General features: G+C 45.5%; 1 protein-coding gene across 2 annotated transcripts in view; it reads left to right on the forward strand.

Annotated features, from left to right (window-relative positions):
* ATP2C2 (ATPase secretory pathway Ca2+ transporting 2) overlaps window positions 1–18,643 on the forward strand; it is a 565,565-nt gene that overhangs the window by 517,107 nt on the left and 29,815 nt on the right. For both annotated transcript variants that reach the window (XM_069636233.1, XM_069636231.1), the window contains exon 25: window positions 8,451–8,546. In XM_069636233.1, the coding sequence (XP_069492334.1) occupies window positions 8,451–8,546 (96 nt within the window). The remainder of the gene's footprint in view (window positions 1–8,450; window positions 8,547–18,643) is intronic.

Here is an 18,643-nt window from a genome sequence, read left to right on the forward strand (position 1 = left end):
GATGGAAGGAGAATTGTGAGAGCAGTTGGGGCAGAGGCAGTGATTGGAGCAGCAGTGGAGGCAGTAGCTACAAACCAGAGACTCTGGAGAAGCTGCTGAGACATAGGAAGGGGCAGGCTCTAGGGAGGTAGACTCCACTGGAGAAGATGGCCTCTCACCTGCCCTCAAGGCTGGGAAGAATGCTCAGAAGCTGGATCCCCCTTTGCTTGCTGAGACTGTGGAACTGTGTCTTCCGGTTTGATGGGCACCATATGAAAGAGCGAGAGATCTCTTAGTATGGGGGGGAGAGAAGGAAGAGAGAGGGATAGACTGTGACACTGAATCACTGAAGAGGGCTTTTGTGGCGAAGAAATAATTGGATACTGCTTACCTGAGACTGCAAGCCGAGACAAGAATCAGCTGGGGGTATAGAACCGAGATTGCGGTGCGTTTAGAGCCTTTTAGACCAGTATCCACAATCTGGGAAGGATGCTGACACTTTTTTTTTACCCACACTAACACCGTCACAGTGGGAATTGTGTTTTGTTGTAGGCACACCCATAAGGGATTTAGGCTTTTATCGCAATTCCCTTCTGTTTGTGAATGAAGTTTCTCAAGTCACACGGTTTGTCTGCCCAACACAAGAGGGCAAACGGAGTGAGGGAGCGGAAATGAGGGATGGCCCAGATCGGGTGGGAGCGAGTGAGATCAAGTAGAGCATGGCAGTGCATACGTTCTGTGTCGTGAAAACCATAGGCCGGGATTGGATCAATCTTCCCTGCAGTGGTTCAATGTCAGTAGGGTTCACCTATACATGGAATGCAATTGAAGAGCAGAATGTTGCGGAATGAATACAAAACACTTGACGTAACACCCCCAGAAAATTGGGCCCATTAAAGAAGACAGCAGCTGTGTCGGGTCTGCCACAGGCTAGTCAGGCTAATCGTGAACTCCTCTTAAGATCAGTAAAAGAGCCAAAGCATGGCTACTTTGAGATGCCCAATGATCTGTTGGCATAAAGGCACTACAAAGGAGTCAAAGCCTTAGGTGGAACTAGGAAAGGAGATGCAGTGCCCACCGAAGAAATGGCCTATCGAATACCAATCCTGCGAAGCATTTTTGTACTGAAAGATATGTACACTCCAGTCGTGTGGTGGGTTGAAGGAAGGCCTACATGGGTAACCTACACCTGGCTGGACTGTTGCAATACTAGTACACCTGATGAGAGTCAATTGCAAGAACCCTGGTGGTGTGACAATCATATATTTACCGTTGTCACCTTGGGATATTTGAGTTGCATACAAAACCCCTTGAACGAAACGCTCAGCTGTCCTACATTTTGGGGTTGGTGACTAAGAGACAAGCCGCGGATGTTCAGTGATGCAGAAAACCTGGTAGGCAGCGTTCTTATTAGCCAGGGGAATTCAACAGAGGCGTTGCTAGGGGCGGTCTGAGGGGGCTATAGCCCCTGATGTTTTGGTTATAGCCCCAGATAGAAGCTCAGGGGCTCCAATCAAAAGGCTAGCTAGCCCCAAGTCCTGACAGTCCTAACATTAGAGTAGCCCCAGATCTTTTCCAGACCTAGCAAACCCCCGGTTTTAACCTCATGTCATTTAGTGCAGTACACTTGAAGGCTCTGCACCCTTCCCACTGAGTGACTTGATTGGGTCTCATTCTGCCAACAAAGGCCTGAATGTGTAAGAGATGCTAGTTGTAACCCACTAGATGTGCTAGCATGCATAACATCCCTGTATCACATGGCAACGTCCCCCGTCCTGCAGGGCAGTCCAACAACGTTTTCAAAATAGCAGGTTTGGAGGTAGGTTGCAAGATTTGTGTGACACAAAACACAGGCTGTGTGTGGCGTATCTGAAAGCAATCTCACACTACATAGCAATGTTTTCCACATTAGACCACTGCCTACAGGCTGCTAGATTTAAAGGTCCGTTACAACCTTGTTGGGATGGTACACAGCAAGTTTGAGGCTTTAATTTCATCTACGTGGTAATGCATGACTATATTTGGCACACCGGCTGGGCCTATCCTTTCAGCACCTGGAGAGGTTGGGCAAAAAGCCATGTCCCAGTTGGCCAAATATGGCAACGATTGGAAAAGGCACTGATGTACTGTGTACACTTCTGCAAATATAGCTGTAGTGTGTGTCCACTAACAACTTCACCACTCTGCATACACCTCTCAAACTCTAACCAAACACATACACAACCCTATACCACAGCAAACCGCACAAACTTCACTGCACTGCAACAACAAAACAAACCACACATAGACTTGCATAACGGCACACGACGTCTACCGACGAGAAAAAAAACCCAAGCCCAGCAAACGAGTTAACCGGGTTGAGGCTGCCAACAGCACATCACTACTCTCTTGCACTTCCCCAGCTTATTGCCACTAACTCACCCCCCACTTCCCTTTTTCAGATCCGCCAGGGCACCACTCCGGTGGTAATAGTGCACGGTACAAATATCCTTTAACATTAACAATTCAATAATCTCAGTGTGGCTTGCCACATTCAGAAATATGTTATTTTATTAGGATTTGTACAGTGTACTGTGGCCGTTTGCCTGGTCTCCATGTCTCTGATGGATTTGGAAGAGTGGATGAGTTTGGATAGTTGGGAGAAGAGGGAAAGGCAACTTTGTATTGCTTTGTGCTGAGGATACAGATCAGAAGAACCCTCAGCTCTGAGTGCTTATAACCTTTCTAGTTGTGAAATGTAAGAGGCATTGAAAGCTTTGTGTTCAGAGGGGGACCTCGTGTGGGTGTGTGCTGGCCTTGGGCAGAGTATGTCAGTTGTGGTTACAGATGTAAATTGGTGATGTGTGAGGGATAGAAAGGGCGCATTTAAAGCCAAGTGCAAGTGGCTGATTTGCATGTGGTAAAGTGGAGAGAATTTGGGGGTTTGTCAAAAGGTGCGGATTGTTCTTTTGGTTCATCAGTCTGGGATTAAAGGGCACAGCAGCGGTCCGTGCCATCTTGACCTTTTGCGTGACACTAAACACAAGACCTCACAATTCCATGTCCCACCAGTCTCGCCAGTCCTGGCATCTTTCCATGGGTGCCTTCACTCTCTCCGTGTAGTCTTTTTCCAAGCTATTGCTCCATTTAATAATTCCGGTATATCAAGTGTAAGGTCTGCGAACATTGTTTTTTTTACAAATCCAACTGAAACTTACTACTGCAGTCATGGGGCGCTCAGGGAGACCCATGGGTTCAAGGTGTTGCTGAGGCCCTTTCCAACCCCTCTAGAGGAGTCACCATGAATGTCCAGAAATCACTCTTACTTCACTCTGTGCAGTGAATTCTGGGACTCCTATCTTTCCAAACCTTCCAGCTTCATAGGGGGGCCTTTGAGGTGTTGCTGCATTCCCTGTGGAGCAGCAGGTCCACCCCTAGGGAGGCACATCAGATAGCAGCCCGACCAACCACGTACCTGCCAACCTATTACTACCGCAGGCCCGTATGGGCAGTTTGGCAAACTCGCCAAAGGGCACAATGTACAAGTTGCAAATCATTCAAAATGCATCAGAAAAGATAACATGGGGTCATAGGCACGATTTTTCTCCACCCCTGCGTGCCTTCCATTGGCTGTAAGAGGAGGCAATTCAAGGTGCTTTGCTTTGTACGTAAGTCACTTAACCGTCAAGTCCCTATCGTTTTGCAAAATCGATGTGTTCCTTACATGCTCAACAAATCGTTGATTGTCTCCATCACGACTCCTGGACCACCCCAAGCTCAGATACTTTAAGTGTTCTAGGTCGTGCCTTTTCTGTTCATGACGCCACTTTGTGGACTAGCCTGCCTCCTGCGATTCATATCTCACTAAACCATAAGCATAACACACATCTCTTAATGTGTTTCGTAATGGTTGTGGCCACATTTTGCCAGGAACTCCAGTTTAGGGTTTTATGCTGTGGCACTAGGATGCCTGTTTAAGGTGAATATGCACTTTATAAACCCCTATACCATGCCATGTTGGAGCTGACAGAATCCTTTGTGGCAACAGGAAGGGTGTACGAAGACTTGAAGGTGCAGGTATTGCAAGCTGTTTTGCACAACAAAGGTGCCATCTCTTTGTGACGACTAAGAAGACATCTGTGCAAAAGAGCTTTCTAATATGGAAGCACCATCACCACAATAGCCCTTCCACAGCAGGTGAAAAACACTGGCAGGCTCTGCCGGATGCGACAATGCTCATCCATGCTCATCCATTTAGAATCGAAATTGTAAATGTACCCTTTGTTTCTTTTAATTACGTATTTTTACTTCTTATCTAATTGCTTTTAACATTTGAAAGTGTAGCTTTGTGGTGCTCACGTTAACATTGCTGGGGAGAGACAAGGCTAGAATTGAATCTGTCCAGTGTGAAACCTGATTAGTACTTTGTGAAACACGAGACGCGAGTTAAAGCAGAAAGGCATTTCCTCTCTGCACGCGTCTTCACAGGTAAAGAACTACAATTCCCAGAAGGATTGTAGTTTCAGGCATCCATCTCCCTTCAAACCCAGCGGCGAACGCGCCGGTGCGCACAGGCAGGCTGTCTGTTCAAGTCTTGAAAGTTGAAAGGAGAGTCTCTCACGTAAGCCTTAAATAATACTTTATCTCGCATTAGTAATTATGGGGATGCTTGCTCTGACCGATTATACTACCTTGAACAACATTAGCACACCCAATGACCATTATTTTAATCAAGAATTAAAGGGAGGAAAACCCCAGCCAACCGAGCATAGAGGTAAGATTAGTAGGAGCCCTACGGTTGAGGTTCACAAACCCGTAGCTAGTAAACAAGACAGCAGAGGGAACCTGATCCCGACAAACAGCAGCTCCAGACAGGTAAATGGAGAAGAGAGGCAAAACCTGACCGCACTTGTAATACAGTAACGCTGAAAGTGGGTCTGTTAAATATCCGGTCCCTAAACAAACATGCATACAACGTTCACAACCTCTTTAAAGAGAGGGATTTAGACCTACTATGCATTACGGAAACCTGGCTGAAAGATCCTATCGGCCCAGTGTGTGAAAATGCTGTACCAGAAGGGTACATAATGTACAATAAAAATAGAGCGAGTGGAGTAGGTGAAGGAGTAGTTGTCCTAGCCAGAGATGCTTCTAAAGTATTTAAGGCTAACTTTGTATGTACAGGCTGTGAGAAAATTCAACTAAAATTAACCTTTACTCCAAATGACTATCTCAATATTATTGTTATATATAGACCACCTTCCCTAATCTCTGACGTCAATCATGAAGTCACCTCCCAAGTGACCAACCTCATATTGACCAATACTTCCACCTTGTTAGTGGGAGACATGAACAGATGGAGAGGGAATTTGGGAGACAGAGGAACTATTTCTGGAAAATTCCATGAAGAATATGGGATTTCCAGTAATCAATAATGAACCCACAACCCCCCAAGGGAACCAGATAGATTGGGTCTTAACTAACAATCTGAAATCCCAAAATGTTGTCACAGAGCCATGCATGTGGACAGATCACTATCTGGTTATCCTTGAGATACAACTCAATACATCGTTCAAACAAATCGAGAATCCCCACATTAAGGTTTGGAGTTGAAATTTCAAACTCTTAGGCCCTGAGATACTAAAACCATGCTTACAGAAGATTTCAGAGTCTTTTTATGAAAAATGTGACTGTGAGAGCATGCGCAGGAGTATGATAAGCATATTCAGGCCTTGGTGGATGAATTTGCCCCATTGAAAATGAAATCGGTGAGAAAAAAATAACCACCGTAAGTGGTACAATGGGGATTTAAACAAACTTAAGCAAGATAAGAGCCAAAGAAAGAAAATGGCGTCGGAATACAACCCAGGAAAATAAAGATAACTGGAAATGCTCAGATCTCAGTTACAGGAAAGGAGTCAAAGAACCTAATAGAAACTATTATAACAAAGAAATGGGGGCAGACTTGAATACTTACAGCAAAATTTTCAAGATACTCAAAGGGATCGAAAAACCCAAGATGCTCTAACCCCCACCCCTTATACCCACCAGGGAAGACTGTGATAAGGTTCAAGAAGCTTTCGCTGCTAAGATCCATAAAGCTAGAAACATTATCACGGCTAGAGCAGGTGGAGATATATTAGCTCTCCCAGGACACACCCCTAAATCGGAAGAAAGAGAGTTTTAGCTTCACTTTTATCTAAGTGGAATATTTATGCCGAGTAATGTCCAAAATGAAGCCAACTTCATGAGTAGGTCGTAAGGAAGCCCTGTGTCTCGCTGAATCGAATTTTTATCGTAGGACTCGGCTGCACAGCTGTCGCTAGCGGGTGGGGGCCCAGGTCTTTTGTTTGTAGCCCCGGATACAAGCTCGGGGGCTACAACCAAAAAGCTAGCTAGCCCTGCGTCCCGACAGTCCCGGCATTAGCGTAGCCCTGGATCTTTTCAAGACCTAGCAACACCCCTGCTCGGGTGCATTCTAATGGCAGAGGTGATGTGCGTTATGAAGCCAAGTAGTACATTTCTGCAGATGTATGCAGGTGAGTGGCCGTGCCCCAGTCTGGATACGGCTATGTTCCATTGTCCAGCCTTTGTGCGTGGTGGTCCTTGTGCAAAGTGTAAAGCTACTTGAAGATAGGGCTGACTGTTAGCTTGGAGGAGATTTGGGATTAACGAAGACCACTTTTATTGAAGATGTTTAGTGTTGGTCTGCTTTTGTCCTGGGAGTGAAAGTGTTGTCTTGTTTTCGTTCGTAGTGCAGAGTTGTGGGGCATATGGTCAACAACCAATCTCAATGTCAGCTGTTCTGTTTAGTACAGATTTAGTAACAACATGTTTTGATGTGGAAACAATTGACAGCAGCTGCAATTATAGTCTGTAAAGATGGTATGTTCCTAGTATAACTTTGACAGTGTAAGCAAGGGAGCAATAATGTATTTGTATTGATATTTTGTATTTGTATTTATTTCATTTGTATTGCACACCTGGCCCGTGGGCATCTGGGCGCATTTCTTAAGGATGGCACAATAGTTACAAGGCAAGGTAACAAGGTACATAAAATAACAATAATTTCATGAAATGGACTTGAAGATTATTAGTGTTTGCGTTGTTGCGGTTCACATTTTAAGTACTGTATCTTTAAGATCCTGAATACTACCCTGGACAAAACCACTGGTATGGATTGGAATTCATTTTTAGGATGGGTGTTCGTCTTCGTTTCTTGATGTAGCACTATTACAGACTACAATTGCTTTGCGCACTGTACTACACCAGACAGTACAGATATCGGACTGAACCAAGCAGAGGCATTGCTGGTGGTGTGTGGAAGCTGAGGGGGCTATCGCCCCGGGTCTTTTGGTTGTAGCCCCGGGTAGAAGCTCGGGGCCCACAACCGAAAGGCTAGCTAGCCCTGAGTCCCGGCAGTCCCGACATTAGCATAGCCCAGGTCTTTTCCAGACCTAGCAACAACCCTGGAACCAAGCATAGTGTTTACACCGTGAACACTGCCATGTGTCTCTGCTTCCATGTTTCTTCCCCAAATGTTGTACCCAAAGAAAATCTGCTGTGAATCTGAGCCAGGGACGTACCATCCCCTCGGAGGCCCACTGATCCCACCCTCAAGATCCCTGCTCTTTCCCACATTTAAAGAAATGGGAAAAGGGGAGGAATTCGGGCATTAGAGTTTGAGGGCATTTTCATGGGCAGGTCCCGAGATGAACTCCCAATGGCCCTCGTGGCATTCCTGCTCATGTGAAGAAATGTACTTGGTTTAGTGAGGGTCATAATTATACCTCTGTAGTGAGCTTAGTGTAATCACCCTTTGCCTTATTCCACACATTTGTCTTGTGTCCCCAGGACGGAGGGTAAGAATCCTGCACAAGTCTGCTGAAAAACTAAGGAGGCGTTTAAAGTGGGTGCTACTAACTTTCTCCATGGGTGTGGCACAGCTGTACCTCAAAGTTCAGCCTCCCACAGATAACGCGCACATCCATTGGGGCAAGGCTATCCGCTTTTATCCCAATGAACTGAGTGGTTCCCGCCCTACATTTTTTAGATAATCAGATGAAGGCATGATGCTTTCTTCTCCAGGTGGTGTCTGTAATAACATGGGCTTGATGGAGAACGGGGCTGTGTAGATGGTGTCACAGCACAAGGAGCAAAGACTGAAGGATTGGTCATGGTGGCTCCCGTGGCCAATCAGCAGAAAGGGAACCACCCATATTCAAAAATGTCAAGCAGGGAGACAACTCACGTGAGACAGAGCAGTGCCTCAGCTGAGAGCAAAATGGCGGTCAGTGTCTAAAGCAACTGGTGAAGGTAAACCTATATACTGCATTAGAGGGTGTAAAAAATGATTCAAATAGTAGGCACTGCAAACACAAGCTTTTCAGTGCTGTGTTTTGCGCCCCAGTGATGGCAAATAGTTTGGAAATGTCAATGCACACCTTGACTTGTCTCTTAATTCAATTGTCTTTTTTCGTTAACTTATCCAGATTCCTGATGGCAAAGTAACACCAAGGACGACAACAATGACGTTTACTTGCTTCGTGTTCTTTGACATGTTCAACGCCTTGTCGTGCCGTTCTCTGGTAAGACCCCAACCTTTTTAAGTTTCGTCTAAATGGTTTATTACCACTATCTGATGACTCTCTATTGTATGGGTGTGTATGTGGACTTGGTGGTAACGTCTGGACTGAGCACTAACTGCTAGAACCTTTTTGTGTTCTTTTACTGCTATGTCTGAGTAAAGTTTGGTTTACAATGGCAGCCCAGGCATACAATGAATTTCCCGATACAAGGACGGAGCTCGTACATTTTGGTTTACAATGGTGGCCCAGGCATACAATGAATTTCCCGATACAAGGACGGAGCTCGTACATTTTGGTTTACAATGGTCGCCCAGGCATACAATGAATTTCCCGATACAAGGACGGAGCTCCTGTAATCTCTTGGTGATGCGGGACATGCGCATGTTGAAGTGCTCCTAAACAAGCACTCTTGAAGCATTAAGGACCAATATTTAGACAACCAAGCTAAAGAATCAGCCCCGGCAACTTAAAAAAACAGTAAAAATGTAACACTCCTTTTCTCAACTGTATATAGTTTTTATGTTATTTGTTTTCTTGTGAAACTAAAATTGTAAAAACTTATGGCCTTGGAAATTTCATCTCAGGAATTTACACAGGATCTATGATTTTATTGTTTTCAAATAGTGTATCACACACCTAATTCTATATTGAAAAAAAGTTACAAGCCAACAAGGTTGCGAACATGAATTTGTAAACCTGTTCCACAATGGTTCAAGACCACTTTCAGTAACATGACCACTTTTATTGCCACAAGTAATTGTTGCATTGTGTTAAATAGATACCAATATTTGACATTTAAGTGCCAGTAATGTAGATTCATGTGACATTTTGGCGAAAAGCTTGTTTTTTACATCTTGAAAAAACAAAATCCAAAATTGATCAACCAGAACTGGGAGTTTGATTGATTTATAAAAAAAAACAGGCGCTTTATTGAAGAAGCCAGACTTTGGTCAATTTTAAATTAAATGCTCCAAACTATGGCAGATAAGGCAACTAAGGCACAAGGGTATTAGGAGATTCGCCAGAATTACACATTCTGGACAAATTCAGAAACTAGGTTCAGAACCAACGAACCCTGGATCCACTGTAGCAATTGTAACTTCTGTATAACAAGGATGTATTTCATTCCGTACAGAAAAAAGCTGCTTCTGTCAAACTGATTTTTCTGTCGGTCAATTCAAAAGTATCAACTCCTCAGAAAATAGGGTAAGCAACGATTAGCCCCTGCTCAATTAAAGGTATTGCCTGAACACGGCCGCCAGGTGGACAGTGTCGCTTCCTGAATTGATACTTTAGAATTATCCAACCTAAATACTATCTTATTTATTCTACTACCCCTTGTACTGGACTTCTTCCTTCCCCCCTCGCACTTTTCCCCTTTTCCCCCCTCTCATGCACTTGCGCAATCTGAATGACACCGGGCCTAGTAGTATCGTTGTCTGTCGTCCCTTTTGTCCCCCCCTTGCCTCGTTGCGCTTTGAAACACTTGTGTATAGTGTGTATATAAATGCCATATCATATCATGTCATATCTTTAGCATATTAAACCGGAATCCTAACAAAACACAGATCTCTGCGTAAACTACTGAAAAATCTCACACTGCTTATATTGGCAAACTTTGCAAAATATTTGAATTTGCGAACAGCTATGGCAATACGTCAAAAACAGCCTCCTCCTCTAGTCGCAATACAGATTCAGGGGAACAAGAAGAAAACAATCTAAATTCTGCCTGACATGGGTCACCCTAAAAAGCATTGTGAACACCAGCTCTTCCTATTGGATATTTTAGTTGCCTTCGACGCTACCGACCATAAGATCCTTGTAAAATAACTAGAGGACATTGCAGTAAAAGTAATCACCCTTTGCTGGATAATCTCCTTCCTGACCGAGAGGCGTGAAACAATGCATGTGCCCTCTTCTAGGCCCTCTCAAGTTAACATACAGAGAACCTCAAGGGTACAGTCTCTCATCTCTACTATTCAACCTCTGACTTTGCAAAAACCTTTCAACCTTTATTGGCAAAATAGGCACACAGAGAGACAATTGAGGTCCCCAGACTAGGTGTGGTCCATGTACCCTTTCCTCCAGCTTTGAAGGGGGCTCCCACATCCCTAGCCCAGTGCCCCCATTCCGAAACTGCTTGCTCCAAGATTTGTTTATTATAGTCAGGGTACCCCTACTGTCTAATCTCTGCCTGTCCTACAGAGGCCTAAGGGACATAGCTTATCTAGTTCACTCCCTCAGGGACTTCCTAAACAGGGTAATTTGTTCACCCTGGTGTGCTTTTCATGCATATGACCGCCTCTCAAATTTGCCAACATTCACTCACCTGTTCACTTGCCGTGCCCGTCTCATCTCTTCTCCAGCCTCCTCTTTCTGTCTTTCTATACTCCACCTCCTGATCTTACCACTTCTACATCTTCTCCTGTATCTGCTCTGCACTAGTTCTGTCATCCTATCACTTTTCCTGTCTCTACTCTCCTCCAACCACCTCTTTTGATAGGTGCCCTGCTCGCCTTCCAGGGACTTTGTGCCCTACTCACTAAATGAAACCCAAGGATATAGTGCCCTGCTCACTAAATCTTTTCCCTTCCCACCTTTCCTCCTTTTCATCTCTACTCCCCCTAACTCTATTCTTGATTCTCTCAAACACCCATCCACGTACATAGAAAGAGCAAAAACTGATAGCACACTCTCAATCCCGACACTTGACTCTTACTCTCCAAAAACTGCAACAGTCTTCTCCAAATTATCCTCCACCTGCTGCATACTCCTCCCTACTCTCTTGGTCCTCATTCGAACACCTCTCACTGCCAACTGACTCTGCTGGCATTTTTTACCCCCCTCTGTCCCCTTCCTGTCCAAAAGGTTCCCTACGCTACAATTTATGCCCGGGTTAGCTGCTCCCTTCCCTGGGCCAATCTCCTCAGCTAATGCTCTCCCAAACTTGTGGGCTAGAATTCCTTAGGTAGTCTTCATAAAGGCCCTTCGCTCTGGCCACTTTCTCAGTGTTCATTTTCTTCCAACTTGACATGTGGACTCAGCAGAGTTTTCTCTGTTTCCCTGTTGCCCTGCTTCCCTGTTTCTCCTGGGAGTGTTCGCTTGTATCCCCTACTAATGTACATTTCCCCACCGGCTCCAGTGTCGCTGATGCTCTATTGTTTCACTGTGATGATTCTGGGGACCATGTGATGGGTGCTGGGTTTCGCATTTGCTCCTGGATGGGGAAACATTGTCAATTTTGATTTGAGTAACCAGTCTGCTCCTTCTGTTACACTCTGGGTCTTGTCCCTTTGGCAAAGGTGAAATGTGGTCCTTTTAGTCCTAGTTCCTCTTTATGTTGTGATGCTTCAAAGGATACGCAAACCATCCCAGGTTTCTGCAAAGTCTGGTGCATGCTGGTCACTGTAGTTTGTCTGCTGTGAATGCCATGCCTCTGGGGAACCACCTGAAAATGTAAGAGAAAGACCTGGCCCGGGCAGGGACATCAATGAACATACACCGCTCCAGACATGCTGGGGATGGGGGTCCCCCTCAACTACCCAACCCACTTCTGTGGTCCTTATCCCCCCCCCCCCCCACTTGAAAGGGTCATAGCCATGACTTTTTCACACCTCACTGCAGGAACCTAAAACTCTGCCCATGAATGGCTCAGCCGTGCAGCTGACATGCCAATCCAAATTCACAAATTACTCTAAAACAAAACTTGCAGGCCTCAGCACATTCCTTCCACATGTGGACTCTAGTTTGATTGTGTATCATTGATGTCATTGTGTATAAGCGCTGGGATTTCCAGTTCTTTTCATCTCTGTGGTTAATCTCTGGCATAAAGTCAACCCAACGAAAGTAGAGCTTGTGATCGTTGGCACAACGCCACCAAAGCCCACACCAATCCACTGGTCGGATAAAATGGGAGCCTGCCCATGGCAGCTGTCAGAAACCTCAGAATCACGGACAGCCACCTCAACACTGAAACAGGTAAAAGCCACTGTAAGGAGCTGCTGCTTCAGGCTCCAAGGAATCGGACGCATCTTGCCCTCAACGACCATCATTCACAGGACAGTGACAACTAACGCACTTGTACTCTCAAGTTTTGTTTAACATAATTGTTAATAACTTGACGTATTTTATGATGTGATGAAACATGTACCCTTTCTGTTCGAGTTGAATTTTAAGTTGATATTGTATTGTTGGATAACGATTTGTGATTTGTGTATGTCTTGTTTTAACGTTCTATATACAAAGACGTAAGGCTATGAAGTATATTAAACCGGCAACAAAGTCCAAAATGCAGCAAACAGACTGCTCCTGTGCCTGAAAACAAAATGAGCACATTATCCCAGTCCTCTGTACACCCCACTGGCTCCTGATAAAATGGAGTATTCACTTCAAAACTGTACACATCGCCCACTGTGCCTTTCACAGCATGAGCCCTGAATCTATCAAATTAAAATTGGCCAACTTACAACCACGGAGATGCGTCACACTAACAAGGATACTGTAGCAACAGTGCCTGGCTACACATGGAATCTACACAGAGAATCTTCCTTCCCATTGCTCTTACTAAGTCTGGATCTCTCTGCACATAGACCTTCTCACAGAATACCACCAAAACAGCTAAAAACCTGGAAAATCAGCACGAGGTCTTAAAAAAAAACACCTAACAGACCACTTGATTCTCTACCCCGGTTGGTAACAATTACCACCCCATCAGATGACACCCAATGCATTGTTTCCACCCACTACATGCACCTCTTGTTTACTGACTCGCCTCTAAAAACTACCAACTTGCAATACACACATAAATTCCTGCACATGGCTATCCCTAGCCCATCTGTTACCACCTCAATAATAATAGAGCTATGGCATGGCCGCCTTTTCTACTCTATTCTCCAGCCCACCCCAACCCCCCACCCCCTCGACACCGTCTAATCCGGGCTAGGGGCACTTGAATGTATCCGATCTTGGGCTCTACTCACCAGATACACGTTCCCAAGTATCGCTACCACATTCGTAGAACCAGAGCAGCACTCGTGATTCAGGCACCTTTGGCGTGCACCAATCAGCACCGCAGGTTTTGCATCTGCCTAGCCCTTTATCCCAGTAACAACACCCCACCTCCCTATTTTCATACAAGGCCATACAGAGCAAGGCCACCCAAAAATGGCTCTAGGGGACTGTAGAAAACCACTTTATTGCATTTCATAATCACAGCACGGGTATGACCAGCACCCTGGCATATGAGGAACACTTGTATGATCACGGCACTGGGATGACCAGCACCCTGGCATATGAGGAACCCTTGTATAATCCCAGCACTGGTATGATCAGCACCCTGGCATATGAGGAACCCTTGTATAATCCCGGCACTGGTATGACCAGCACCCTGGCATATGAGGAACCCTTGTATAATCCCGGCACTGGTATGACCAGCACCCTGGCATATGAGGAACCCTTGTATGATCACGGCACTGGTATGACCAGCACCCTGGCATATGAGGAACCCTTGTATGATCACAGCACTGGTATGACCAGCACCCTGGCATATGAGGAACCCTTGTATAATCCCAGCACTGGCATGACCAGCACCCTGGCATATGAGGAACCCTTGCATACTCACAGCACTGGTATGACCAGAACCCTGGCATATGGGGAAACCTTGTATAATCGCAGCAATGCCATATTTAGAGCATCCTTCTATGAAAAGCCTCCCCAGAACCACGGCTTATTGAGAAAACACTTCTGTAGGGACCAGTCCTTTGTTTGCCTTCTATGGAAATGTAGTATTGGCATAGTAATTAATTTGCTCTTAGTGTGTAACATAACACTGTTGAATGTCGTCAGTCACTTCCATTTTTAACTGCAAAAGAGTAGCTCAGGGAGTGAAGGGCCTGCAGCAAAACGGGCAGGTGGAGGAGCGAAGAAGAAACTGTGTGGTGTGTGTGTGTATGCGTGCGTGCGTGTGTGTGTGTGTATACACGTACACCCAACTGTTGCATACCTAGCTTCATATTGAGCAGTGTAAACATTAAGCATTAAGCAACACCAAAGGTACTCGTTTGATGGAGATGGAGAAAGGACTATTTTTTTAATGCACACCATCCGCCCAGAGGTGTCATATAATATCCCCTAGGTGTAGACTGTTTTTGCAGGATGCAGAATATTTTGTTTGCAACCAGATGGCTACTGCCAAGTCCTTCACATCATTGTCGCAGGAAGTTACGTCCACTGTAGAGCATGCACAAAGAACAGCCACTGTTTCCACTCCTCCTGCCCCCCCGTCTCCCATGATGCCCTTCATATTTAATATGGGTCAATATCGGACATTCAAGATGTTAGATTCACTCCAGTGCTATAGGTCACACCGGAGGCCGGACCCCAACACTCACAACTGGGCTCCACGAATGTCTGGACAGCCCAGAGCAGGTAGTGTGTATATAACCAAGGCATTCACTGTGCTCAGTAGACCTGACAAGGGCAGTGTAGACCATCAGCCTCAATAGTACCTCTCTACCTCCCACACCCACCTTTCTCCCTTCAGCCACATTGGTGCCTGCAAGACTGGTGAGAAGAATAAAGGAAGGACATTAAGCTCTTGCTACCAGAGTGAATGCTGCTCCTCAAAACACCACTACTCGTCCTCCCCCCAGGCAGCTGTGCCACAGGCCCCATACTCTAGGGTTGAATGTAGGAAGCCGAGCTAACCTTGGTGGGATTTACAAAGACGGTGCCTTTCGCAACAGCTTATTCTTCTCCAGACAAAATGTGGTCTTGCGGCCAGCATTGCATTATATCTTCAAGCAGGTGCTTGTCCCATTGACTTGGGCACTGTTGGCTCTGGTGGCCTTACCTACTGCCCCTTAACTGGGCAGTGTAGTTTCTTGTTTTTGCCCACCACTGCGCATTTCCAGAATGGAGCCAACACCAGGCCTTCTATCCACGCCACCCGGCCTTCTGTGCTGGTGTCAGTTGTCACCTCGATGACCAACACTGTAGTCACACGGCCTTCATTTGAGCTCTACTGGCAGAGTCAGTGCCCCTTTCTGTGTGCTGACTCTGCTCCAGGCTTTGCATCTTCTGGCACCCATATCTGAACCAGGGGCCCGGCTGGATACAAAAGTAATTTCGATAAGGAGGAGCACTTGGGCTTGGAATTATGGTATTAATGGTGGTGAGCTCCATGATGCGTTCAATGAAGACCCCTGGTTGATCGACACAAGCACGCTATACATGTCACTTGGGACCCACTTTGAAGCCCTTCCTCATCATTTTAGGGGCTCATTTTCTTCTTTGATTCTGTTGTGGTTAGGGCATTAGATTCTGATATATGTTGCCCGTTATTTTACTTGAACTGTACACATATAAGAATAGGACTACTCCTCTTGTTCGTTTTGAGGAATTATGGCTCTGATGCAGGCTTTGACTTTGATTAGTTGGCTCGTTAGCCGAAACTAGTACTTCTGTTTGTTTGTGAATCGTTTTTATGTTGCAGATGTCCTTAAGATGGTATCAGGTAATAATATCCCTATATATATGTATATATGGTTGCCTTATATAATGTCGCCGGGAAAAGGTTGTGGCGACATTTATATAGGTGACCATATATATCGGGACCGGGGTTGCGGGGGTGTCCCCCGCTCTCCATAAAAATAAAAAAGGGTTTGGGGTTGCGGGGGGTGTCCCCCGCATGTTCCATGTAATAATGTCCCCATAAAAAACGAAAAGACGGCCATTTTCGGCCATTTTTTTTGCATGGCGATATTTTTGAGGGGACATTATTACATGGAACCCTTAAGATTATGAATTCTAAAAGCAATGAATAGGACTCCTTTGTACAGATGGACATTATGACCATGAACTGTCCTTTATAGAATTGCACTGGTTCAGATTCCTCAGGTACTGGCACTGTTGTATGAAGTTTACTTTTACTGTATCCCATTTCATTCCTCTTGGGCTAACAATAGATTGTATTGCACCAGTGAATGTTGTGAATGCATGAACACCTTGTAGCAACCTTTTCCCGATCAGATTTATACATTGATTGATCATGTTAACGGTTTTGGAGGGTCCAAGGTTTTAAATACAAAATGAAAGATATTTTTGGACAATAAAGTGACCATCGTTTCTTAGACAACACCCTTTGCGTTATAAGTGGGCTCATGATAACTGCAGAGTGACGTGACGTTTATGTTTTTATATTCAGACCGCCCTTCACACTTCCCTAGTTTAACTGCATGCAACAAGTATGGGTCTCTACTTTGCTAAGAGTACCACTGCCAGCAAGGATGTGTGTGAGCCCAGATACCTTTCCAGAGAAGCCATGCTAGTATAGTTTCATACAAATTTCACAGTGCACAGGTTATCAAGCTATTATTTTAATGAAGTTTTGTATGTTCCCTTCGCTTTGTGTTCATTCTTGAAATGATTTCAATATTGTTGTGTGAATCCGATAATGATGGAAAATTAAGTGACTTAAAGCCAGGCATCTATTCATTTTTGAGTATTTAATTTACAGTTGTATGGTTTCAGTAGTACTTGCTGTGGATTTTACAGTTGCCTATTGGGTAGGCAAGGAAACATATTGGTGAATGCCCTTGACAGACACTTATGAGTTGGGCACTAACCCTGGCGGTATTACCGCCAGGGCTATTAGCCCTACCTCCAAGCCCGTGACGCTATTAGCGCCGGATCACGGGTTTGGCAGAACAGTAAATCCCCATTCCCCATTGGGCCCATTCAGGAATTTCCCGTTCCCCATTGAGCCCAATGGTATGTTCGGTGCTGAAAATTGGCAAAATCGTGGTGGATTTGCCCCCAGCTCAGAGCTGGGGGAAAATCTGCCAAGCCCGTGAATTGGCGGACCCTTAAATGCGGCGGTAATAGCGTTACCACCGCATTTAATGATTACCGCCAAACGCGTGATGAGGCCTGTGTCTTCCGCCGATTGGTATCTACCTTAGGACCGGAAAGCTTCTCCTTTCAGGTGTTTCCATAAGTCAACCTTTTTGCCTCCAGTGCCAACCTAAAGTAAGGCCTGTTATTTTCTAGTTCCTTGCTGCTCACTGGGTCTTTGGGAGTTATCGTGGCTGTGGACTGGGGCTTGCCGCTTGTGTATGCAGTCCCTCCCCTCGTGCTTATTCCAATTGTGCTGAGGGGGTTGAGGAAATGTGGTAACTTCTAAACTTGCCAACTTGTCAGTCTTAGAATATATCTTGGGGGGAGGACTTGCTTTTGTGGCCTTGCAACAGGATTCTCTATTCCAAAATTCCGCAGCTGAAACCTCCAGGTCTTGACAGATGGACGTACTAGACCTATTATCTCCCCAAAGAGGTTATGGAAGTAATGATCTTTGCTGGTCTTCCTGCTACAAAATCCATCTATGCCTTGCGAGAAGGTCACATGCGTGAGACTTGGAGATGGGGATTAGAGAAATCTGAGGCCCCGGGACTAAGTCTGCTCCATGATGCTGGGCTTGAAGGCGATATACAGAGTGTCTCCTTCCCAAAACCCTCTCTAGCTTCATCAAGAAGGGTGCTCCTTCCTTCTCCAGTACCCCACCATGATTAGCACTTAAACCCTCTTGCCAGTCCCAATGCCTCTTACTAGGGCCTAGGAAATGTGACTGCAGTCATGAAAAAAACAATTTGGCGGACGGTGAAGCTTACTGCCCACAAACTCAAACTGCAGTACTCTGTGGGCCATGCCATACTGACAGAGGATATTTAGTGACCCTCATGTTTGTGGATGGGTGCTGCTCATAAGTGAACCCTTCTCCCTTCAGCAGGCGGCAGCACAGCCATCGCAGAATCCAATGGCCGAGAAAACGCTGGGGCAGGCCTGTGCCCAATCGAGCTCGCGAGGGGCGTGAGCCAGAGTATCCACCAATCATTTAGCCCATTCTTTCAGTTCACAGCTGCTGACCCTCTGAGATCTGATGCACCAATCCACAACCCAAGAGGATAGAAAAGTGGAGCAAATCGCACACAAGCTGTGGAAATTAGGCATTGGACAGCAGGTGCAGTAGAGGTGTAGAGTGCAGAGTAGATTGTAGAGGAGGAGGAAGAGTGCAGAGTAAATTGTAGAGGAGGTGGAGAGTG

The sequence above is a fragment of the Ambystoma mexicanum genome, chromosome 1q (assembly GCF_040938575.1).
Source record: "Ambystoma mexicanum isolate Mex_15411 chromosome 1q, UKY_AmexF1_1, whole genome shotgun sequence".
Lineage (NCBI taxonomy): Eukaryota > Metazoa > Chordata > Amphibia > Caudata > Ambystomatidae > Ambystoma > Ambystoma mexicanum.